This window comes from Ovis canadensis, chromosome X, assembly GCF_042477335.2.
Source record: "Ovis canadensis isolate MfBH-ARS-UI-01 breed Bighorn chromosome X, ARS-UI_OviCan_v2, whole genome shotgun sequence".
In the NCBI taxonomy this organism is placed as follows: domain Eukaryota; kingdom Metazoa; phylum Chordata; class Mammalia; order Artiodactyla; family Bovidae; genus Ovis; species Ovis canadensis.
The window spans coordinates 118,985,515-119,012,188 of NC_091727.1; the positions used below are offsets into that span (position 1 = coordinate 118,985,515).

General features: G+C 38.0%; 1 protein-coding gene across 11 annotated transcripts in view; it reads left to right on the forward strand.

Moving 5' to 3' along the window:
* Positions 1-18,672, forward strand: part of KLHL13 (kelch like family member 13) — a 200,171-nt gene extending 181,499 nt beyond the window's left edge. For all 11 annotated transcript variants that reach the window (XM_070292133.1, XM_070292124.1, XM_070292130.1 and 8 more), the window contains 3 exons: positions 4,019-4,814; positions 14,693-14,806; positions 17,083-18,672. In XM_070292133.1, coding sequence (XP_070148234.1) covers positions 4,019-4,814; positions 14,693-14,806; positions 17,083-17,570 — 1,398 coding nt within the window. In that variant the 3' untranslated portion in view covers positions 17,571-18,672. The remainder of the gene's footprint in view (positions 1-4,018; positions 4,815-14,692; positions 14,807-17,082) is intronic.
* Positions 18,673-26,674: the final 8,002 nt, after the last annotated feature.

Consider the following 26,674-nt stretch of genomic DNA (forward strand, 5'->3'; position numbering starts at 1 on the left):
TAACTATTGCATCCACCAGGGCAAGTGCATTCAAAGTACAAAGGAATAAGAAAATAGGATTCCCCAAGCTGGACACACCCTCAAAACTCACCTCAAATGGTGTTAATCATCTGAAGAGAAACAAGACTGGGAGAAAAAGGTTTTAGTTTTCTTATCATCTCTTTGTTCTTCTTACCAAAAGGCCCCTTTCTTGTGTCCTGTGGTATTCTCACCTGTGGAAGGAAGCTTGGGAGAAGATACCTGTTATGTCCAGTATCCCTCAAAGTAGCTTGTTTGACTACTTCTCAGTCTTTTTCTGTGAACGTGCTTTCTCTCTTTGCGTTGGTTGTACTTGAGGTCAAAGTTTCATTTTAATAAACTAGATAGCACCAAGGAGAATTTGGTACATTGAATGTCTAAAGAGCGCCACCTCCCCCTGCTCCGATTTACCAGTGAATTTCTTAGTGTTTGCTCTTCCCTTGAGAGGACCAAAAGCAGATAGTCATTTGCTTTTTTATTTTCCTAAATGGAAATTTATTTGTATAAGACACTGAACTTGAACAACATAACATCACAGATTACTGATGAAACCTGTCATTAAAATATCAAATTATGTTCATCACAGCATTAGGTACATCAGGTGTGATTCAAACAACTTAATATTGCAGCAATGAGTACCAGTATGTTAATGAAAATTGAAAATCATGATGCTTAGAACTGCCTTTAGGATGACCATGAAGGTTCTACTGTAACCAGTAGAATGATTTATAAATTATATCAAGGAAACTTAAATGTGTACTTGATTGTTTTTTAAAATAATGCTGTTGGTTCTCATAAGAAGTTGAGAAATTTTGTCCTTTTTTGCTTCTCTATCCTTTAAAACTCTAATATAATTACCTGGCTTAACTTCTGTAATGACTCTTCTTTGGAATTTTGGCCAGGGTATATATTCAGATGAAATTAGAGTTCTTTCTGCTTATGAGGTATTTTAAAATAAGCTTTAAATTCATATTTTACATTTTTCAAATGTATTCTGTACCTGAATTGCATTATATATTATGTTACTGCACATATTCATTATTTTGTAATGTCTAAGGTTAAATGTTTGGGACTATGCTAGCTGAAGCACTTTTAAAAATCATGACTGAGAATGGATTACAATGAGCTATAATTGAATAATCCTGTATTTTTCCAAAACTTGTTTACTGTAATTCCATCATTTTTGATCTGCTTATATTAACTGTTATTCTACACTGTGCTTCTACAGTCCCTATAGTCTACAATTAACTTTTTAGCTTTGATTGCGTGCACTTCATAATTAATTTCCTGTTACATATTTTCTTATCTGAGTCTCATTTTAAAATTAATAAGACTCTAGTAATCTGCTGTGTTAATTCAGCAGATATTATATTTTTAGTTGTATTTATCATCACATCTTTAATTTTTAAATTGCTGATAATCATGGCATTTAACCTTTTTTATATACCCACAGTGTGGTAGCTATGGTACATGAGCTATAGAAAATACTTAGTCCTTCTATCAAGAACATGACTATTCAGAAGGTTATGAAATACCATTCTCTGGTGATCTTTTTTTAAAGGAAAGAGTAGGCAGCTAGCTATATTAGCTAGGCAATCTGTCAAGGTTTTCCCAGTCCTGAGAATCTGTATATCTGATATATAGAAGGGATTTTCAAAATGCCCTTAAATACAATGTAGTTTTTTTTTTTATCCTGTTGTTTTAAAAACTGTCTCCTTATTGAATGATACTGAAGAAGGAAAAGAGGAAGGAACTGAATATCTTGATCCCAGTTCTGAATTACACAGATTGATTTCTAATCTTTAATCTCGGTTTATATTCCAGTTCCAGTTCAGTTACTCAGTTGTGTCCGACTCTTTGCAACCCCATGAATCGCAGCACGCCAGGCCTCCCTGTCCATCACCAACTCCCGGAGCTTACTCAAACTCATGTCCACCGAGTTGGTGATGCCATCCAGCCATCTCATCCTCTGTCATCCCCTTCTCCTCCTGCCCCCAATCAGGGGGGCATCAGGGTCTTTTCCAGTGAGTCAACTCTTGGCATGAGGTGGCCGAAGTATTGGAGTTTCAGCTTCAGCATCAGTCCTTCCTTTATATATGCTGTAAATTTAGAATTAATTTTGGTGACTAACAGCCAATGCTATTATTTTGCCCATTTAAAATATAGTCTTTATTGTCTTAATTTTTTTATTTGTAATCAATCATATCAGTGATGAAAAGAATCTTCATATTCAGGAAATACATTTGTGCTTTCATCGTTGTTTGCTTATCCATATTAGCAAACATCTTCAAAAATGAAAATTACTCTTGCTTTGGGGAAGGACTATGTCTTACCCCATAAAGTAGGTCTATTACCCCAAACAGGAATACCTTCCACCTGGGGTGATTTGGGCAATGAGGTATTAATTGTAACTTTATTTATGCAACTTTAAAATTGTGTCAGACACCAACCTGCCACCCCTAAAAGTGTATTAAAGTGTACTTTTTATTAACCAAGTTATCGAATACTATTAAACTGTGTGTTTGAAAAGGGCCATAAGTTGTTTATTTATTTTTCCTAGTCCTCCTGTGTTACAATTTATTTTAGGTATTTTTAAATACATAGGTATCAAGTATAACAACAATTTTAAATTGTTGATGATTTTTGTACAGCAAATCTGCCTAAAAGAGTTCAAATTCTTCTTGAGTAATAATTTATGAAAATAGCAACATGTGTGTGTATGTGTTGGCCTTCAAACTTTCAGTGGTATTATATCGTAACTGGGCTGTGACTTTATGCAGAGGAGTCATGCTTTTCATCTCATTTCAGCTTTTCAATAACAAGATGATAGAAGGATTCGCCAATTTTCTCTTAACCATCTGCCAGTCGGTTAACAATACAGTAGCACCCGTGAGCTTTATGTGACATTTGTGAACACACACCCTGACAAAATTAAGCAAAAAAAATCCTGAGTCCTTTGCCTGTGACTTGTCTCTGTGTTTGTACATACACACACACACATTCAATCACAAAGAGATTTGTATGGCAGTCTTGTTTTTGTGATTTATGCTTTACATATTTGCTGATTTGATTTTCCTACTTTTCACTTTTGACTAATTAGCCCTTAGAACATTGAAAAGACTTCCTACCAAAGATGGGCCCCTCCATAGCTTCTCTCCTTTTCATGACTTCTGCTTTTGCTGTATTTTGCTCTGTGCTGGGGAGATCTGAGGGGCTAACATGGACTCCAGGCAGAGCTGGGGTATGCCGAGAGTAAGAGAGTCGATAAGGAAAAGTGTGGTGCAGCCATCAGCAAACTTACTGGAAACTAAACTACATGAATAACTTGATGCAAAATCACCCATTCCATTCCCCAAGAAAGTGATTCCTTTGTTTCTATTTCTACATAAAGAATATAGAAAATAAATTCACCCTAGGAATAATGGCCCTATTAAATTATCTTCACTATAAGCAATAACTTTTGAAGGAATCAAAATGAATGATAGTGATGAATGATGCCTGTTGATATGAAAGAAATTTAGGGATCAGGTACTAGAGCTTTTCTGTTTGTGGATCTGCTAGCTGAGTTGCTTTTAAGAATCATGACTGAAAAGTGAATTGAGATGATTCATTATAGAATAGCTTTCTATTTTTGCAGAACTTTCATCTGGCCAGAACTTTCTTAGTATTTGCAGGGTAATGGTGAGGACACATTTTTGAAGAAAGAAAATAATTATGTTGGCCATAGTCAAGTTATACCATTGTTTCTTAGAGTAACTTTCCATCTACTGACTCTGAACAAGCATTTTCTTTTAGTCTCCTTTTTATTGCATTAGGTAAGGGTGGTTTGTGAATTCTCTTTAAATAGTTAATATATGGAGAAAAGAATCAATTTTCATCTATATGGACAGTAAAAAGCATATTTCCTCTTATTCTAGAGCAGGTATTTATATATCCAGGTATGAGTGCCATGAAAGTAGTTGGGTTTTAATTATTATTCTTTTTTGGATTGGCTTAATAGGTCACTTTAGACAATTGTGTCGAAGTTGGGCGGATTGCCAACACCTACAATCTGACAGAAGTGGATAAATATGTTAACAGTTTCGTGTTGAAGAATTTTCCTGCATTGCTGAGCACTGGGGAGTTCTTGAAACTCCCTTTTGAACGTCTTGCCTTCGTGCTTTCCAGTAATAGCCTTAAGCATTGCACTGAACTTGAGCTCTTTAAGGCTACCTGTCGCTGGCTACGCCTGGAAGAGCCTCGGATGGACTTTGCTGCAAAGTTAATGAAGAACATACGATTTCCACTAATGACACCGCAGGAGCTCATTAATTACGTGCAAACCGTGGATTTCATGAGAACTGACAATACGTGTGTGAATCTCCTTTTGGAAGCCAGCAATTACCAAATGATGCCATATATGCAGCCAGTGATGCAGTCAGACAGGACTGCCATTCGGTCTGACACCACTCATTTGGTTACGCTAGGAGGAGTGCTGAGGCAGCAGCTGGTTGTCAGCAAGGAATTGCGCATGTATGATGAAAAGGCCCACGAGTGGAAGTCCTTAGCTCCCATGGATGCCCCAAGGTACCAGCATGGCATTGCCGTCATTGGAAATTTCCTCTACGTCGTTGGAGGACAGAGCAATTATGACACAAAAGGAAAAACGGCAGTTGATACAGTCTTCAGATTTGATCCGCGATACAATAAGTGGATGCAAGTTGCATCTCTAAATGAAAAACGCACCTTCTTCCACCTCAGTGCCCTCAAAGGATACCTGTATGCAGTTGGTGGACGAAATGCAGCTGGTGAACTGCGTAAGTGTGTGTATGTCTATTAAGCACAAAGGCTGATTTCTTTACCCCCAGATTCTAGTCAGATCATAAAATAAGCAGTTGTATAACATCAAAGACCAACAAATGTAGCCATAATTTTATTTTAAACTGTTTTCCTTAGAAAATGTCAGAGACTATCTGAGCCTATATTGTTGGCCACACTACAAATATATCAATATGTGGCAGAATATTTTACTGGTGCAGTATCATGGTTTTCATCATAAAGGTTTAACTGAAAAGCATATTCTGCTAATTTAAATTCTAATGGAATCTTGGACAGAACTTTGACATGTTTCCTCATTTTCCATTTTTCAAAGCCCACAGAATATTTCAGTGAACAGGTTAAAATCCTTCCTCACAGAGCACTGACTTCTATAGTTGGTCCTTTTATGTAATCTGTTACCTATCCTAGGCCGCACAGTAAGATGATTTTCTTTACTAAATGCTTAAAGTTCAATATTATCCAGACTTTATTTACCATGGGTATTATATCTAACTATTAGTCTCAAAACTCATGTAAACTGAGCTGGTAAACTTGATTATTTGATGGTCTCTTCTTGGTCTTCCTAATGTAAAATCAGCCACTGATCTTAGATCAATAACAGAGACCAATACTTTGGCTATGTAAATTAACACTTATTTTGTTATCTTAGATAAAATTGGAATAAGGTAGCTGTCCAAAAAGAAGTCAGGAAGATCTCATTTTATATCAGGTTTTACATATCTGTCATTACCATCATTGTTTGGTCTCTTTTTCACCCATCTTCCTTTATTCTCTGTTCTAAATAGAGTCCTTGGAGTTGACCAGTATTCTAGGCTCCATATGCCTGGGGAAGTTTAAGATATTGGCATTGGCTCTGGATAAATTCAGAGTAATTTTCAGAATCTTTTTCTTCAGTATTCTAAAAAGTAGAAGGTGGTCTCAGTTCAGTTCAGTCCCTCAGTCGTGTCCAACTCTTTGCGACCCCATGAATCGCAGCATGCCAGGCCTCCCTGTCCATCACCAACTCCCGGAGTTTACCCAAACTCATGTCCATTGAGTCGGTGATGCCATTCAGCCATCTCATCCTCTGTGGTCTAGTAGATTTGAAAATAAGCTATTTGTTGGAAATAAAAAGATCTGCTCTCAGCTCTTATCCTTTCAGCTTATCAAGCTCTTTCTTGTTAGTGACATGGTCTTAATGTTGCTGATGTTTTCTACCCATGTTTTTGTTTTTTTTCCTTTGTTGTCACAATGATATTTCTTCTAAGGCCAGACTTCCCAGATTGTTGGACTAGCTTTCAGAATCATGAAGCAGACAGGTTTTCCAGTGTGTTTTCTTTTTTTTTTTTATTTAAATTTGTTTATTTTAATTGGAGGCTAATTACTTTACAATATTGCATTGGTTTTGCCATACACCAACATGAATCCGACACGGATGTACACGTGTTCTCCATCCTGAACCCCCCTCCCACCTCCCTCCCTGTACCATCAAAGACGGTAACGATAACCCTGTATGTGAGAGAACAAAAGAGACACAGATGTATAGAACAGTCTTCCAGTGTATTTTAATAATCAGACTTCTAAAAGCACTTGACACATGAATACCCCTCGTGTAGAGCTGTCCTTTCCTCAGTTAACCCACGCACATTATTTACATGTTATTATACTCTTTTAAATTTATGGTATCTTAAAATAAGCAGAAGAGGCAAGTGGTGACTTGGCACTTTCTTAGAAAAACCACTTATATAAAATAATCTTTACAAGTTTACAATTTATAGGTCATCAAACCCCTCAATCCGTGGCCATTTTGAAACTTCTTTTCTCTAAGGAAATTGCTCCAGTTTTAAGTCACTGCTTGCTTGGTGATTTTTCACACCCCTGTTAATATGCAGCTATTAAGTCTTCAATATATTTTTCCTAATATTAATTAGATGCCTTACTCTTCTGAGAATTTATCATCTTCAGGCCAAGGAGAGTCATTACATAAGACTAAGGTGCTAGAGGCTTCCTTCTTCTGACTTAATCCTCACCCTGTTTGAGTTCTTCCCACATTATACTCAATTGGGAACAACAAGTACACTACCTTGTTGGGCAAGTGACTGGCTTCCTTGCCCTTCAGAAATCACCTCCTTCATCTCTTATTAAAAACAGTATTCTGTGTTTCAGTTTGAAAGTTACAGGATACAAGAGAATCATGCTTTTCACGTGTGAGTCCTAAATTTATTACTCTTCGACTATAGTTAGACTTAAAACACAATCACCCAGAGCTTAAGCCTAAGGATAATGATTTACATGTTCTAAAAAGAAGACTCTCCACTCTAGATGATAAATATAGGTCCACTTTTATCTTAATTCATCAACTGCATTTTCATAAAGGAATGTATGATTATACTATAGATACAAACCCTCATTATCAAAAGACAACTGTAATTCCATTGAGGCCAACTACTTAGTATTTCTTTTCCTTTGAAGAAATTATCTCCTAGAATCTAGAAGTGACTAAACCTTTGTAGAAAAGGATTGCTTCCCTTAAAATTAACATACCCAGCAAATCCATGCTGTTACATATTGTTTTAATTGTTTTTGGCTGCGCCACACAGTATATAAAATCTGAGTTCCCTGACCAGGGATCAAATCCATGACTCCTGCACTGGGAACACAGAGGCTTAACCTCTGGATCACCAAGGAAGTCCCTATGGTACATATTTTAAGTTAAAATATATGGGAAGTTTTTTTTTTTTTAATCATGTGACTTATTAAGTATACTTCAGTTGAGAGTCTTGATTCCAGGAGAATCTTCAGGCCCTAAAGAGCCATTACATAAAACCAAGTAGCAAGAAGCTTCATATTTTTTTTTCTGACTCACCCCACACCTTTGAGTTCCCCCTGTTTTATACCCACGTGGAAGTAAGAAGTAGACAGACACATCTCGTCACATTCTGTATTGCTGAGGTGAGCAAAGCCAGTGTAACCTGTCCAGAGAAAGATTATCAATGTGTTCTCCTGCTCCATTGTTGTTGTTCAGTTGCTCAGTCATGTCTGACTCTTTGCGACCCCATGGACTGCAGCACGCCAGGCTTCCCTGTCCTTCACCATCTCCCAGAGCTTGCTCAAACTCATGTCCATTGAGTCAGTGATGCCATCCAACCATCTCATCCTCTGCCGTCCCCTTCTCCTTTTGCCTTCAATCCTGCTCTGTAAGTGGTTTTTAATGGAAACCCCCTCCCTCCACTCCACTCTAACATCTGTTGTGATAACTTAATATTTCCACCTTAACTGATTATGTTGACATATTCATATGTCAGTGTAAATAGAGAAGGGGATAGGAATGGGTGTCAGAAAAAATGGATTGATAGGAAAATCATTTCACAGTTTAACCGGTTCATTAGTATCAGTACATCATTTATTCTTTATATACACAATAACCACTGCCTCTATATAATGATGAAAAGAAGACAGTGGCAGCATCTACAAGACATTTTAGATCATTTAAGTGGATTTGCCCTTTTAAAATCTTTCCATGGTGTGTATGGACCCAAGCCCATAGTACATCAAACCATAATATTAGTGTCTGTGTGTGAGAGCCTGATTTATTGCTAAAATATAATTCCTTAGAAATGCTACTTTCTTTTGACATCAGGTACAATGGAAAACTGGGGAAAGCTTAGAGTAGCTGTCACTTAAGAGAAAAAGGAGTCAGTTATTTCTGGTATCTTTCAAAATTGCATCATATAAGAAATCAATCTTCCACTGAAGTTTTCTGTATTGAGGAGAAATATGACAGCTCAGGTATCTTTCACTGCAGTTAAATATTAATAAGTCAGAGTTCCAAATAATGAAGTAACCCTGTATTAAAATTTTCCAAATAAATATACAATAAAATTACTGAAATTTATCAGATACCTCCATATCCCTTAATAGATTTGCAGTTTCTTTATTAAGTGACATATTACTAACTGGCACTCTACGATTCTAGAGACCATCCCCGCTTTCTGAGAGCCCTCAATATGCAAATAATTTTCTTCAGGACTAATCTCTTTCCTAATGTCAAAGAACAAGTAAATCCTGAACTCCAGTGTAATCACCTGAGAAAATCAGAATCCCTGAGATACGTGAAACAACCAACCTAACTGAATTTCTTAAATTATAGAGGATCTCTAATTTACATACCAGGTCACCAGACTACTGAAAATGATTCTCTAGAATAGACAATACAGTGCCAAGAAGGAAATCTTCTTGATTTTCCAGGCTATAGGATCTCTGTCACAACTAATCAGCTCTGCCATTGTATTGTGAAAGCAACTATAGACAGTTTGTTTATAAACAAATGAGTGAAGTTGTATTCCAATAAAGCTTTATATATGAACACAGAAATTTGAATCCCATATAATTTTCATATTACACAAAATATTTTTCTTTGATTTTTTTCAAGCTATTTAAAAATGTGAGATCAATTCGTGTTTTTATCTTGTGGGACATACAAAAGGAGATGACATACTGGAATTGGCTTATAGGCTGTAGTTTGCCTGACCTTCCCCGTTCTGCTGCTGCTACTGCTAAGTCACTGCAGTCGTGTCCAACTCTGTGTGACCCCATAGACGGCAGCCCACCAGGCTCCCCCATCCCTGGGATTCTCCAGGCAAGAACACTGGAGTGGGTTGCCATTTCCTTCTCCAATGCATGAAAGTGAAAAGTGAAAGTGAAGTCGATCAGTCATGTCCGACTCTTAGCGACCCCATGGACTGCAGCCTACCAGTTTCCTACATCCATGGGATTTTCCAGGCAAGAGTACTGGAGTGTGGTGCCATTGCCTTCTCTGTTCCCTGTTCTAGATTTTCCCAATTACCTCATTACCATTCCCACCTGTCATAGACTGTGATGGACTCACTGCTTTGTGGCTCCAGCTCCATGCTTGCTCATCCCTTGTCCCCTCCCCCCTTAATGTGGTTGATCCTAACATCTTGTTGCTTTGTAAATATGGAAAATAGAAATAAGGATCTGAATATACACTTGTTAATTATATCTATTCTACTTTAAAACAATATATTGATTTTGCTAATGACAATAACAATCCTACTGGAGAAAGCCAAAGGTTGACAATAAGGATTAAAAGATGGGAAAAGCTAAAGGGGATGGGTTATCTAGCTGGAAGAAGAGAAATTTAGGGATCAGTTCAGTTCAGTCACTCAGTCGTGTCCTACTCTTTGTGGCCTCATGGACTGCAGCACGGCAGGCCTCCCTGTCCATCACCAACTCCCAGAGTTTACTCAGACTCACGTTTACTCAAACTCAAGTCGGTGATGCCATCCAACCATCTCATCCTCTGTCGTCCCCTTCTCCTGCCGCCTTCAATCTTTCCCAGCATCAGGGTCTTTTCCAATGAGTCAACTCTTCGCATGAGGTGGCCAAAGTATTGGAGTTTCAGCTTCAGCATCAGTCCTTCCAATGAATATTCAGGACTGATTTCCTTTAGAATGGACTGGTTGGATCTCCTTGCAGTCCAAGGGGCTCTCAAGAGTCTTCTCCAAAACCACAGTTCAAAAGCATCAATTATTCGGCGCTCAGCTTTCTTCACAGTCCAACTCTCACATCCATACATGACTACTGGAAAAACAATAGTCTTGACTAGACGGACCTTTGTTGGCAAAGTAATGTCTCTGCTTTTGAATATGCTGTCTAGGTTGGTCATAACTTTTCTTCCAAGGAGTAAGCGTCTTTTAATTTCATGGCTGCAGTTACCATCTGCAGTGATTTTGGAGCCCAGAAAAATAAAGTCAGCCACTGTTTCCACTGTTTCCCCATCTATTTGTCATGAAGTGATGCAACTGGTTGCCATGATCTTCGTTTTCTGAATGTTGAGCTTTAAGCCAACTTTTTCACTCTCCTCTTTCACTTTCATCAAGAGGCTCTTTAGTTCTTCACTTTCTGCGATAAAGGTGGTGTCTTCTGCATATCCGAGGTTATTGATATTTCTCCCGGCAATTTTTATTTCAGTTTTTGCTTCATCCAGCCCTGCATTTCTCATGATGTACTCTGCATATAAGTTAAATAAGCAGAGTGATAATATACAGCCTTGACGTACTCCTTTCCTGATTTGGAACCAGTCTGTTGTTCCATGCCCAGTTCTAACTGGTGCTTCTTGCCCTGCATACAGATTTCTCAAGAGGCAGGTCAGGTGGTCTGGTATTCCCATCTCTTTCAGAATTTTCCACAAGTTGTTCTGATCCACACAGTCAAAGGCTTTGGAATAGTCAATAAATCAGAAGTAGATGTTTTTCTGGAACTCTCTTGCTTTTGATCCAATGGATGTTGGCAATTTGATCTCTGTTTCTTCTGCATTTTCTAAATCCAGCTTGAACATCTGAAAGTTCTTGTTTAACGTACTGTTGAAGCCTGGCTTGGAGAATTTTTGAGCATTACTTAGCTGGCATGTGAGATGAGTGCAGTTGTGCAGTAGTTTAAGCATTCATTGGCATTGCCTTTCTTTGGGATTGGAATGAAAACTGACCTTTTCCAGTCCTGTGGCCACTGCTGAGTGTTCCGAATTTGCTGTCATATTGAGTGCGGCACTTTCACAGCATCATCTTTTAGGACTTGAAATAGCTGAGCTGGAATTTCATCACCTCCATTAGCTTTGTTCTTAGTGATGCTTCCTAAGGCCCACTTGACTTCACATTCCAGGATGTCTGGCTCTAGGTGAGTGATCACACCATCGTGATTATCTGGGTCATGAAGATCTTTTTTGTATAGTTCTTCTGTGTATTATTGCCACCTCTTCTTAATATCTTCTGCTTCTGTTTAGGTCTATACTATTTCTGTCCTTTATTGTGCCTATCTTTGCATGAAAAGTTCCCTTGGTATCTCTAATTTTCTTGAGGAGCTCTCTTGTCTTTCCCATTCTACTGTTTCCCTCTATTTCTTTGCATTGATCACTGAGGATGGCTTTCGTATCTCTCTGTTGTTTGAAACTCTGCATTCAGATGGGTATATCTTTCCTTTTCCCCTTTAAGTTTTGCTTCTCTTCTTTTCATAGCTATTAATAAGGCCTCCTCAGACAACCATTTTGCCTTTTGGCATTTCTTTTTCTTGGGGATGGTCTTGATCACTGTCTCCTGTACAATGCCACGAACCTCCATCCATAGTTCTTCAGGCATTCTGTTTATCAGATCTAATCCCTTGAATCTATTTGTCACTTCTACTGTATAATTGTAAGGGATTTGATTTAGGTCATACTTGAATGGTCTAGTGGTTTTCCCTACTTTCTTCAGTTTAAGTCTGAACAAAGAGAAGCTCCAGCAAGACAGTAGGAGGGGCAAAATTGCATTTAGAATCAAACCCCATACCTGCAAGAGATGCTCAGAGGGCTCAGACATACCTTGTATGCATTAGGACCCAGAGACCCCACAGAGACTAAGGCAATTTAGGGATAATGAATATACTTGTTGTGTTATTGGTGCTTAATAACTATCTTACCCTTAAAGGGCTCCTATATGAGAAAGTATAGATGGATTCTTATAACCCCGATTACCCAAAAAAAAAAAAATGCAGTTAACTCACTGATAGAATAATAGCATTATCTTTCTACATAGGAAGATTTTAATAATCATGAAGAGTGAATAGCTATTCAACTTCTAGCTCCCCTTTAAAAAATAAAAGGAAACTAATGGAAACTACTTCAAAATAGATTGAATTAGACATAAGGAAAGACTGTAACAGTCTAGAAATTTCAAAGTTCAAGACAGAATTCATTAAGAAAAGCATGAAACTATAATAAAACCTATCCTTTGACATCATATAGATGGAAAAGATGATGTCCAGAAGTCATTAAAACCCTTTTGCTGATAGGATGTATGATTAGATTATATTCCTTTGTCAAATAAAACCCTACTATTAACTACTTTGCTGATGCCAGTCAATATAGTAGATTCACTCTAAGTGTAAAGAGGGTGCTACTGATATATATTCAGTAGGATTTGTTTGTCAGTTAGGTGAAAGCCATGCTGAGAGGCAAATGGAACTGAACACTCAAGGAGACATCCAGTGATTGAAAATAATCACAAACAGTATTAGAGCAGTTTTAGCTTGTCACTCATCGTGGCAATAGTCCTTATTTTGGGGAAAGATTTTGTAGAATGTTGCTACCTGATGAAAAGATTTAGAAAAAATAGAGTTGGTAAGGGTCCAAGCCCAAAGCAATGAACAAAACTAACAAGAGATTACCAAAAAAGAAAAGAATAGTAAAAACCTTTGAAATAAGACTGAAAATTCAAAACTGAAGTAGAAAAGGAAATCAGTAATGGGATATAAGAAGTGGTATAATATAGATTTTGTTAGAGGGGAAGTAAATAGTTTGTATAGTGATTTTGATGAAATTATTGAAAAGATAAAATTAATCTCTTCAATCTGTCTCTAGTTTTGCCTGTTCTCATAGTACTATTATTTTTTAAATAGGAAAACTTGTTCAAAGGATGACTTATCAATTAGGACTGCATTTTGCTGCATGGCACCCCACTCCAGTACTCTTGCCTGGAGAATCCCATGGACGGAGGAGCCTGGTGGGCTGCTGTCCAGGGACTCGCTAGAAGTCGGACACGACTGAGCGACTTCCCTTTCACTTTTCACTTTCCTGCATTGGAGAAGGAAATAGCAACCCACTCCAGTGTTCTTGCCTGGAGGATCCCACGGACAGGGGAGCCTGGTGGGCCACCGTCTCTGGGGTCGCAGAGAGTCGGACACGACTGAAGCGACTTAGCAGCAGCAGCAGCCAAGTTTTATTCCAGTGACTTGATCAAATAGCCCCACTCTGTATCCTCCTGCTTGCATTCCATTGCCTACAAATATGTCATGCCATCAATTCCAGCTTCACAGGACCTGCAGGAACCTGCAGATTTGAATTTTATTTTGAGTTTGGCACAGTGCTTTCCTGAGCAGTGTTGTGGTTCTCTTAGTAAGAAAAAAGCAGGGTTAGTGGAGACAAGCAGTTGGGTTAACAAGTGGCAGCGCCTGCAATAAATAGTATAAACTTTTCAAGTCAATCCTAATTTCGTGCTGTGGACCAGAGACCTCCTAACATCCCTATTCTGCTTTTAAAAAAAGATTACATTTTCTATCTGTCTAGACTGTCATTGGTTCTAGTCTTGATGTTATAACAGATTGATAGTTAAATAAGTTGAGGTCACTTCTCAAATACTCTGTGTTAAGGATGAAAATTTATTGCTGAGAGGAAGTACCCCTAATAAAAATTTTATTATGCTGCCAGTAATCTTCAAGTTAAGAGCAGTACTGGCTGCAGTGGTAAACTATTGGCTTTAATGTATAAATACTGAAAAATTATTGTCAGTGTCAATTTTGTAGTCTTGATATGAAATGAGCAATAGGCATCAAAACATACACCAGGCAGTGTGCATAATTTCATTATCAACTTAAACTTTTGCTTCATATCTGTTAACCTTTATTTCCTATATGGTGTATCATATAGAATCAAAGTGTTTTTCTTCCTTATGATTTTGTTCATCTTTTCTTCCCACATATTTAGAGCAAAGAAATGGGAGAAGTATCAAATTATAAAGATGTAAAAAGATCCTAGAAGAAAAGAAAGTCTAGTGATTTCTATAGTGACAGAAGTGTGTTATATTATTACATTAAATAGCTAGTCTGATGTAACATGTCTCAATATATTAACAATTCATATTAATTGCAAAATCTCAATAATTAATATTTGACCCCCAAGAATATCTCATACCTAAATAGAAATATTTCAGTTATGAGAATATTATTATTGTTCCACCTAAGGGAAAAATAATTCATTGCTAAATTTGAAATTATAAATCATATTTTAAAATCTATTCATTCTTCTTTGTTATTTTTTAAACAATAGCTACAGTAGAATGTTACAATCCAAGAACAAACGAATGGACCTACGTTGCCAAAATGAGTGAGCCCCACTATGGCCATGCTGGAACTGTGTATGGAGGCGTAATGTATATATCAGGTAAATAATTGCAAATGCAATCCATATAATACATAGATTTTTAGCTATGTTGCCATCTTTCCATATAGTGTTAATAATCCGGGAAATGGATAATCAAAATATAATTGTAGGTTTTAGAATGTATTTTTGTGTACATTTGTATGTAAATGCCTTTGGTATTTTATAAGTTTATAAGACTAGCAGCCAACCAATCCTACTGTAATACTTAGAAGAAATTGGAAAGCTTTAAGCTTCTCCAACTTGCCTTTCAGGCCCCTTAGTCCATAGTCTAATACTCTAATAACCACCATTCATAGTCTCTATAACAACCATTAATTCATTTCTATTTAGAATTTAGCTAAACTCCATGAGGAAATATATCATTATATAACATGTAAGCTCTACCGTGCATAAAACTTGCTTCCAATATACATATAATGCATAATAATGTTCATTCTCTCATTTGTGTTAGTCACTTAGTCGTGTCTGACTCTTTGCGACCCCATGGACTATAGCCCACCAGGCTCCTCTGTCCATGGAATTCTCCAGGCAAAAATACTGGAGTGGGTTGCCATTTCCTTCTCCAGGGGATCTTCCCGACCCAGGAATTGAACCCAGGTCTCCCGCATTGCAGGCAGACGCTTTACTGACTGAGCCACAAGGGAAGACTTAATTTAGTGCAACCCATAACATGTTTCTCTTGTCCTGAGTATTATAGTAGGTTCTACTGTGGTGTCATTGCAGAAATAATTCTGTGCTGATTACCTGTATTTTGGCCACATTCACATGTATTTTTCTAATAAAAAATTCTGAAAAGACTACAGTTGGCTCAGTGTCACAGTAGCACAAACTGTTAGTGTTCAAATCATCCTTATGTAGAATGTAGAAAAGAGTCCTATTTTAATGTAACATTCACTTCCAGTATTTAGACTTGACTCTGTTAGGTTCTTGCCACTTGGCCCTGACAGAGTCTACCTCTGACAATTTTCCCTCTTTTGAAGGTCGGCCAGTGCCAAGCCAGCAGCTACATTATTAGAGAACCAAGGCATTAAGGTGATGTTTGTGGTCTGAGTCTCTGAACGCTGCCTTAATGAAATCTGTAATCAAGAAGGATCAGTGAAAGACCTTTAGTGTGTGATTGGCAGGTTTCTGATGTGAAATTTATGAGCAAACTATGGGACACCTTATATTGAAAGAGCTTTCTAGGAAATCATATGTTCCGCTAATCAATGATTTACACCATCTACCTATTTTCTGTGTGTGGCTGCTATGCTATTATAATGAGAGCTGCAAGTCCTCTGGTGGGAAAAAATGACATTCGAATTGTTCTAGTGGTGATTTGGCATAACTAGCATATATTGTACAAATGACCTTCCCAGTCAAGAGTAGGCTGGAAACCACAGCTGATTTTCAAACCAAAGAGCACTGTTTTGCTTGCTGGGAACTCAGTGAAGTACAGAAAAAAACATAGAAAAGCAGAAAAAAAAAAACCCAACTACCTAGTGATGGCCATCTGGCCCCCAGATAGTAGAGTTTTGAATGATGTGGCTGAAGCTTAGTTTAGTTTTCTCCCTAAGCTGCAGAACACATAGTTTGATATTTTCATTGTACAGACTGATTGAAATATGATCTAAAAATATGTTTTATAGATGATATGGACTCAATAGATCAGCAACGAATCACTGTACATACAAAATTCCAGGTATATTCAGCATTCTAATTCTTTAACTTTTTAAGAGAGGACATTACCCATCCTCACCCTAAGATCTACAAAAACAGTTCTGAATATTCGTATAAGCCTGTATAGTTGCATAACACTTTCGACTTTTCCAAAGCATTGTTATTTATTTCGATTCATAATCAAAATCCTAACTCGAGAGCTAGAGCGTCCATTCTTATTTGACAAATGAGGAAGGGAACACCTAGCATTTAAAGAGCAGCAGGAGTGAATGATGCTTTGTAGTTGGGATTTACTGTAAACTCAACTCAAAAAGTAGCCAAAATATATTTTTGTTCTGTAAAGCCTCTTAAATTCCTTGGGTCTCTGTTTGAGAAAGTCATTATAATAATATAAGCTACACTTTTGTTCTTTAAGGAGATGATAATATTATTTTCTTTATTTTTAATCCAGAGAAAGTAGTTATAGCAGGCAGACATGTATAAGAACACACTTGATAAACTCTAAAATGTCATAATATGTGGCTAAAAGTGAATCATCTGTGACAGAGAGCCTTCTATTAACTTTTGCATTTTCATATTAATCTGTTTACCTCCCACCTATAATTTTCATTCTTCAGGAGGAATTACTCATGACACTTTCCAAAAGGAGCTCATGTGCTTTGACCCTGATACTGACAAATGGATCCAGAAGGCGCCGATGACCACTGTCAGAGGTCTGCATTGCATGTGCACTGTGGGAGAAAGGCTCTATGTCATCGGCGGCAATCACTTCAGAGGAACCAGTGATTATGACGATGTCCTAAGCTGTGAATACTACTCACCGATCCTTGACCAGTGGACCCCAATTGCTGCTATGTTAAGAGGGCAGAGTGATGTTGGGGTCGCTGTCTTTGAAAATAAAATCTACGTGGTTGGTGGGTATTCGTGGAATAATCGTTGTATGGTAGAGATCGTGCAGAAATATGATCCAGATAAAGATGAATGGCATAAGGTGTTTGATCTCCCAGAATCCCTGGGTGGCATCCGAGCTTGCACACTCACGGTTTTTCCACCTGAAGAAACCACACCATCACCTTCTAGAGAGTCCCCTCTTTCTGCACCGTAAAATCGTCCCTGCAACTAAGATGCTGTAGTCCTATCTTTGCAGTGTGTCATGAATTCTCTTCTTTTGCCCCCTCTCCTTAAGTAGTGTATGTTAGGATTATCCTCCAGTAATTGATACAAATATTGGAAAAAAGACATTGATGTTCTTCGTGCTGTTTGTTTGGCTTCGAGTGTTTATAAAGTGGTAACAAACCATTCTGGAAATGTATCCCATAGAAGCTGATATTTAACATACAAGAAAAAAAAGTATTGTCTATAAGATGTTTCTTCAGTACTTTTTGATGCTGTGTACTGGATGTAAGGTGTTTGTCATCTTACATTAGAAAAGCCCAATAAACCAAGTTAAAAGGTGGATTATAGTAAATGTGCAACTGTGCTAACTAGGCTTCAAAGTAAAAAGTTTTCCTTTCATCTTTGACTGTGAGATGTTAGAGGGAGACAGCCAGTTCCAACAGGAGACACCAGACAAAAGGTTGCCAACTCGCATGAGCTACCTGCCTCTTTCCATAAAGTATTTTTGACATATCTGTCAGCCCTCCTGTCTGTGGGGGTGCATTGAAAACACATCCAATTTCTTAGATGCACAGGAGAAATAATCATTGAAATTCACCAATCTTAATAAAAAAGAAACAGCATGACCCCTCAACTTGTAAACAAGGGTTTGGGGGTTTTTAGGTGTGTATAAATACATGCACACATATATGTCAAAAAGGAAATTTTTAAAAATTGACTAGAATGTCAAATTAATGCGAAAAAATAAATACTTTTAAATTTCTTCCCAAAAGCAGCTTCAGTTAAAATGGGAATTCAGTATGCACATACTGAATGCACATATGTAGAATCATACTGAATTTAGGTGGACAAGGGCTAGAAATTTTGAGCAACTAAATTTGTCATTTGACCAGATTTTTCCCTCCAAAACTGTAATCTACACCTTCTCCTTTGCTGTTGAGATAACTTACATATTATATGTATTCTGTATACTCAGTTCATAAGATTATTTAGCACACAATATAGCAGCTTCACCTGGTGAGCTGCTTTTGCTCAGTGAATTCAACTTCCATGTTCTATCTTTTTTGTTCAATAAAAAACATTTGATGTCATTTTGGTGTGAGATATTCAATTATTGTCTGATTTGACTGACTTTTATTAAATATCTTTTTTTTTTTTAGTGTGCCAAGATCTAAATGATTAGAACTTAAGAGTACTGAACAGCTTGGATTACTTAATACTAGTATCTTTCATTCAAGGAAAAAAGAATTTGACCAGGTCCAGCTTCATTGGTGAAAACTCCTTGTTGGTTGTTTTTGAGGAGTTATTGGGTTAACCAAAAAGTTCATTCAGTTTTTTATACCCATCTTACAGAAAAACCCAAATGAAGTTTTTGGCCAACCCAAAATAGTCTGCAATACGGGAGACCTGGGTTCGATTCCTGGGTTGACAAGATCCCCTGGAGAAGGGAAAAGGTACCCACTCCAGTATTCTGGCCTGGAGAATTCCATGGACTGTGTAGTCCATGGGGTCGCAAAGAGTCAGACAGGACTGAGCAACTTTCACTTAAAATAGTTTGTAGAAGATGCTCATTGGCCTCTCCCCATCCCTACAGGTTAATATGTCTAAACCACAAGAGCAATGGAATTTCTGAGGTCAGTTTTCCTGCTCTTCGAGAAGATCCATCTTGTCTAACAAGAAGAGATTGTGTAAAATAACCTAAGAGATTTGTTCTCAACCAAGGAGTATAAAGAAAAAGTTTTTGTAGGTTATTGTTTGATCATTATGTTAGGGCCATGTGTATGATTTTTCCTACTTCATCTGCAAATGACCAGGTTAAATCTGAACCAAAAATGTTGAGCTATTTCAGACCAACGAGTATCACCAAAGTTCTTAACCAGTGGGTAATTGGCAGTACCCTGTCACTACCTTTGTCTTGAGTTAATCATAACAAAGAAAACCATTTTCCCATCAGTGGTACTTTTGAATGTTAGGAGAGGCCTAGTTTGAATTTGAAAGATTGTCTTGGCAGGATTTTTCTTTTTTCTAATTAGTTTTCATTAGGGTATGGTTGCTTCATAATGTGTTAGTTTCTACTGTATAGCAAAGTGACTCAGCTATATGTATACATATGTCTCCTGTTTTTTGGACTGCCTTTGCATTCAGCTCACCACAGTGCATTAAGTAGAGTTCCCTGTGCTATACAACAGGTTCTTGTCAGTTATCTATTTTATACATAGTATCAATAGTGTATGTGTTAATCTCAATCTCCCAATTCCTCCAACCCTACCCCTTTCCCCCATTTGTTCTCTACCTCTATGTCTGTAGTCTTAAGTCACAGTAACTGGCCACATATTTTCAGTTCTCTTTAGAGGCAGAATGGATTCAACCATTTGTACATAGTTAACAACTGCCCAAATGTGGGAGTGTGTACAAGACAGAGTCCAGTGTGAGTTTTCCTGGTCAGGCAACTCTCCTCTAAGGGTCCTCAGAATCCTCTCCATTCATTTAGCAGAAGAAAAAGGGAGCATTGAAGGCATGAGGGGGGTTGGGTTGAAAGAGGCTTACATCACATCTATCCACATTCTGCTGGTCAGAAATCAGTTCTGTGTCCACACAGAAGCCCAAAGGGGACTGGAAAATATCAGACAGCCACATGCCCAGAAAGAAGAGGAAATAGGGTCTGTGATTTGTTCCCAGTTTGCCACAGGGAATAACAAAGCACACAGATTCTGTTTGACAGCTTACCTTTTCTGCATCCATGCCATATGTTATTTAGAACAGCAATGCATGTCACACAAGTGCTGTTATTAAACAATTCCAACAGCTGGTAAATTACTACACATTTTCTTTCATAGCAAATTAACCATTTTTCTTTATAAAAAATATCTGCCAGTCATTGTTTGACTATACAAGCATTTCTCACATTTGCCTTTCTTAGGTTCTTGTTTTACTTGAAAAAGGAATTATTGAGTTATAATGCAGTAAATGTTTAATGTTATGTTAATATAATATATGTTTAATGTATTAAATCTCAAAAGGGTCATCATTTCCCTTCCTGGTCAAGGCTGGTAGAGTACAGAAGATGAAAGAAAAAAGCTACTTTGCCTATTTCAAGAATTTTAAAAAATTTATCTCATAATCAAGTTTTGTCCTGAAAAGAAAGATGATGACCCGAACCTGTTTCCTCTCTCTTGTTACTTTAGGGACTTAACAATATATACGTGTGTATTGTCTCTTCGGAAGTGGCTAAAATAACTCCCTTTCATGAGCCCCTGAGCGAGTGGCCCACAAGGCAATTATGTGGTATTTTATTTAACTAGTCTGTGACCTTTTTTCCCATTTCAAGCGCCTTTGTGTATTTCCCCCCTCCCCAATACCCCCAACCCCCACCCAAGAATGGTAAGCAGATTTCCTTTACCTTACTATGGAAAAGTTGGCTCTGCCTCTAATTTTATTCTTGGCTATTTTGTGTTTTATTTTCAAGGCACCAGACCTCAGGTTTAGTCCTTTCCATATCAGAGAGCTCTTGGAGTATGTGGGCAGCAAAGTAAATGTGAAATAAGTTCACAAGGATTCCAGGAATTTTGTTTTAAGTGGGTCAAATCATGCAGTGTTTTAAAATTCTTGGTAATTATAAACAGGCAAAATAGAGAAAAATTGGTAAATACAAGGAAGAAAAAAGTCATTCATCTCCCCCCATATTAGTAACTATAGCTAAATGTATTTTGCTTTTACACTATTATCATTTCAAATCAGTATAAATAATTTTGTATAACAATATATTTTTTGATATATTAATGTATTTCCTTATATGAAATACATTCTAGAACATCTGTGCATTTTAATTACTGATACAAAATATGTCAATACAGTATTTAGAGTAAGACTTCTAACCCCTGTATTAAGTGAGGTTTAACTACTCAGCAATATATTGGGTTTATATCAGTGTAAAAATATTAAAATATTAATGTGGTCAAATCAGATGTCCATTGAATTAAGCAATAGTGTTTCAGGAATGGGGACCCCTTCCAGGGCCCGAAACTGGACTCTTGTCTAACACTCAGAAATAAATTGTCCAAGGAGACACATGTGCTGACAAAGCAAGAGATTTTATTGGGAAGGGGCACCCGGGTGGAGAACAGTAGGGTAAGGGAACCCAGGAGAACTGCTCTGCCAAGGCTTGGGTTTTACGGTGATCAGATTAGTTTCCAGGTTGTCCTTAGCCAATCATTCTGACTGTGAGTCCTTCCTGGTGGTGCAGGCTTTGTTCAGCCAAGATGGATGACAGTGAGAAGGATTCTGGGAGGTGGTCGGACATGTGGTGTCTCCTTTTGACCTTTCCTGAACTCTTCTGGTTGGTGGTGGCTTATTAGTTCTGTTTTCCTTACCAGGACCTCCTGTCATAAAACAACTCATGCAAATGGTTACTGTGGTGCTGGGCCAGGGTGGGCAGTTTCGGTCAGTGTGCTTCCCCTAACAAGGTGATCCTAGATAATTAAAATATTTATTTCATCAGTGAACTAAGTAATTTGTATAATTAAAATCTCAGAGTAGATATTTCATTCTCTTATTAGTATTTTAAAAGTGAGTACAGGTTTTTGTATTAAATGGTAGTTTTAGGGATGTATTCATTCTCTATTTAAATTTAGTATTCCATGCTGTCTCCACTAATCAGCCCAATGCTTCTTCACCTTGCATGTTATTTGGCAATAGTACTATGATAAATGAAGATTGAACTTTAGACAATGAGAATAAAGGCCACAGCTCTGTCAAAAACAAACAAAGCAGGAAACAGTCCTGTCTGACTCTTTGCGACCCCATGAATTGCAGCATGCCAGGCCTCCCTGTCCATTACCAACTCCCGAAGTTCACTCAAACTCATGTCCATCGAGTCAATGATGCCATCCAGCCATCTCATCCTCTGTCATCCCCTTCTCCTCCTGCCCCCAATCCCTCCCAGCATCAGGGTCTTTTCCAATGAGTCAACTCTTCGCATGAGGTGGCCAAAGTACTGGAGTTTCAGCTTTAGCATCAGTCCTTCCAGTGAACACCCAGGACTAATCTCCTTTAGAATGGACTGGTTGGATCTCCTTGCAGTCCAAGGGACTCTCAAGAGTCTTCTCCAAAACCACAGTTCAAAAGCATCAATTCTTCGATGCTCAGCTTTCTTCACAGTCCAACTCTCACATCCATGCATGACCACAGGAAAAACCATAGCCTTGACTAGACGGACCTTAGTCGGCAAAGTAATGTCTCTGCTTTTGAATATGCTATCTAGGTTGGTCATAACTTTCCTTCCAAGGAGTAAACGTCATTTAATTTCATGGCTGCAATCACCACCTGCAGTGATTTTGGAGCCCATGAAAATAAAGTCTGACACTGTTTCCACAGTCTCCCCATCTATTTCCCATGAAGTGATGGGACCAGATGTCATGATCTTCGTTTTCTGAATATTGAGCTTTAAGCCAACTTTTTCACTCTCCACTTTCACTTTCATCAAGAGGCATTTTAGTTCCTCTTCACTTTCTGCCATAAGGGTGATGTCATCTGCATATCTGAGGTTATTGATATTTCTCCTGGCAATCTTGATTCCAGCTTGTGCTTCTTCCAGACCAGCGTTTCTCATGATGTACTCTGCATAGAAGTTAAATAAGCAGGGTGACAATATACAGCCTTGACGTACTCCTTTTCCTATTTGGAACAGTCTGTTGTTCCATGTCCAGCTCTAACTGTTGCTTCCTGACCTGCATACAGGTTTCTCAAGAGGCAGGTCAGGTGGTCTGAGATTCCCATCTCTTTCAGAATTTTCCACAGTTTATTGTGATCCACAGAGTCAAAGGCTTTGGCATAGTCAATAAAGCAGAAATAGATGTTTTTTCTGGAACTCTCTTGCTTTTTTGATGATCCAGCGGATGTTGGCAATTTGATCTCTGGTTCCTCTGCCTTTTCTAAAACGAGCTTGAACATCTGAAAGTTCACGGTTCACGTATTGCTGAAGCCTGGCTTGGAGAATTTTGAGTATTACTTTACTAGCGTGTGAGATGAGTGCAATTGTGCGGTAGTTTGAGCATTCTTTGGCATTGCCTTTCTTTGGGATTGGAATGAAAACTGACCTTTTCCAGTCCTGTGGCCACTGCTGAGTTTTCCAAATTTGCTGGCATATTGAGTTCAGCACTTTCACAGCATCATCTTTCAGGGTTTGAAAAAGCTCAATTGGAATTCCATCACCTCCACTATCTTTGTTCGTAGTGATGCTTTCTAAGGCCCACTTGACTTAACATTCCAGGATGTCTGGCTCTAGGTGAGTGATCATACCATCGTGATTATCTGGGTTGTGAAGCTCCTTTTTGTACAGTTCTGTGTATTCTTGCCACCTCAACAGGTTGGCAAACTTTTTCTAGAAAAATGTAAACATTTTAATCTCTGTTGGACCATTGGTCCTTGTCATGATGACTCATCTCTGCTGTTGTAGTTGGAAAATGTACAGAATGTGTAAATGAATGACTGTCACTGTGTTCCAGTAAAACTTTAGGACACTGAAATTTGAATATCATGTAATAAATTACAAAATATTGTTCTCCTTTTGAATTTTTAGCCATTTAAAAAAATAAAGAAAAAAATAAAGAATATCCTTAGCTATTGGACCATAGCATAATAGGCCACATTGCAGACTTGGTCCATGGTCAGGGGTTTGCTGACCTCTGTTTTAAAGGAGCATGTTTCATTATCATTCATTTATTCTTTCAACAGACATTCATTGTGAACCTATTTAGTATCAGTCAATAAAGAGTCTTAGGGTCTATAAAAATGAGTAAAACTGAATCCCTGCCCTCAAGGAGCTCAGTCTAGTTGGGTAGATCGACGCTTACAATGTGGTGTGCCGGAGGCTAGGATGGGTGTGTGAAGAAGCCACATCTGAGCAAATCACATAAATAGATGTTTATAAAATGAATGACTGGAAATCAACAAAGAAAAGAGTGTCTGCATTAATGCAACTTTTCTTGCCACAAAGCTATAAATAAAAGAATATGCATAAGAAAGGGGCAGTCAGTCCCTGAAACCCTAGCTCCTGTCCCCTGATCAACTGGGTCTAATTATCCAAACTACCAACTTGCTGGTTCTGTGCTAGGTAGAGTCACACACAACATGCCCTTTAAAATACTCTGTAACCAGCAAAATGCAAGATGGGATATTTAAGAAGTCTTCCCCCAAATCTCAGTGTGTCAATATCTTTTCTGCTGCAAGTAACTGATCCCCAACTCTAACAATAAGGAAATGCGTTTTCTCAGAGCTGCAAAGCTCACTGAAGGTAAAGGAGGCCCCAGGCACAATGTAATTAGCTCAGTGTTGTCAAACTCCCAGGTTGTTTTTTTTTTTTTTTCTCTCTCTCATATCCCCACTCTATTTGCAATAACATTTGTAAGCACTGTATTTTGCCAGTAGCATTCCTTGTTCACATCCAGAGAGAGAGAAAACCTCTCTCTCAATCGTGGAATTTAAATTCTCTTTAGTCTGTTGGAGCCAACTTAGGACATACAATTTGCCCGTGGACATGTTGCTAGGGGAGTGCTGTGCATGGATTGGCTTAGATTAACTATCTGATGCAAAATCATTGTTGAGGAATTAACCATAATACTTTCCTCACTTGAAAAGAACAAGAGGGAAACATGGAGAAGGAAATGTAGCTAATTTGATTTTTTTTGGTTCCATTTGTCCGTAATCAGCCTGGGCTTTTTCTAGATTCATGTTTTTCAAGTCTGAGTACAGAAATTTACAAAGTGTGGTCCAGGCAACCTGGTGTTCCTGAGACTCTTTCAGGGAATTCTAGAAGTCAAAATCATTCTCATCATACTAAGATCTCATTTGCAAGTGTATGGTGGCATTTTCCAGAGATTGAAGGACAAACAGTGATGCCATTGCTCTGTCAGGTAATTGGATATGAGCTTGGATATTCTTGTATTTAAAAACCTGTCATCCTTTGTTTCTAATACAATAAACATCAATAGCTGTAATGCACATAAACACAATCTCTGGTGTCCTCAATATTTAAGAATATAAAGAAGCCCTGAGACCCAAAAGTTTGAGAACTGCTGAGTTCTAAGATTAATTTTAGAAACATTTTGTACAGAAATGGAATTGAAAATAGAGTATGCCCTAGATCACACATTTAAGTATTGTTTTGTGAATTTTTCTTTTGACTATGTATATGTGTGTATTTACACATATTAAATATACACATATAAATGTATTTAATCAAAAGAAAAAATTCACCAAACAATACTTGTGTGTGTGTGTGTGTGTGTGTGGTTATAATATAAACAAAATGTTTTAATGTGGACTCCTGGGTTATTTGAAGTCCTGACACCAAAAAGCGAAGTTCCAAAAGATATATCACTTAAGGTCTGATTTCTCAGTTCTCATGTCTTATCTGAAAACCTACCAACTCCCTCAGTGATTAAACCCAGGCAGCCACAATGATGTATAAGTTCTCTCCTAGCCTTATAAGTTCAGTTCAGTCGCTCGGTCATGTCTGACTCTGTGACCCCATGAACTGCAGCACACCAGGCCTCCCTGTCCATCACCAACTCCCGGAGCCCACCCAAACCCGTGTCCGTTGAGTCAGTGATGCCATCCAACCATCTCATCCTCTGTTGTCCCCTTCTCCTCCTGCCCTCAATCTCTCCCAGCATCAGGGTCTTGTCAAATGAGTCAACTCTCCGCATCAGGTGGCCAAAGTACTGGAGTTTCAGCTTCAAAATCAGACCTATCAATGAATGGCCAGGACTGATCTCCTTTAGGATGGACTGGCTGAATCTCCTTGCAGTCCAAGGGACTCTCAAGAGTCCTCTCCAACACCACAGTTCAAAAGCATCAATTATTCGGCACTCAGCTTTCTTCACAGTCCAACTCTCACATCCATACATGACCACAGGAAAAACCATAGCCTTGACTAGATGGACCTTTGTTGGCAAAGTAATGTCTCTGCTTTTGAATATACTATCTAGGTTGGTCATAACTTTCCTTCCAAGGAGTAAGCATCTTTTAATTTCATGGCTGCAATCACCATCTGCAGTGACTTTGGAGCCCAGAAAAATAAAGTCAGCCACTGTT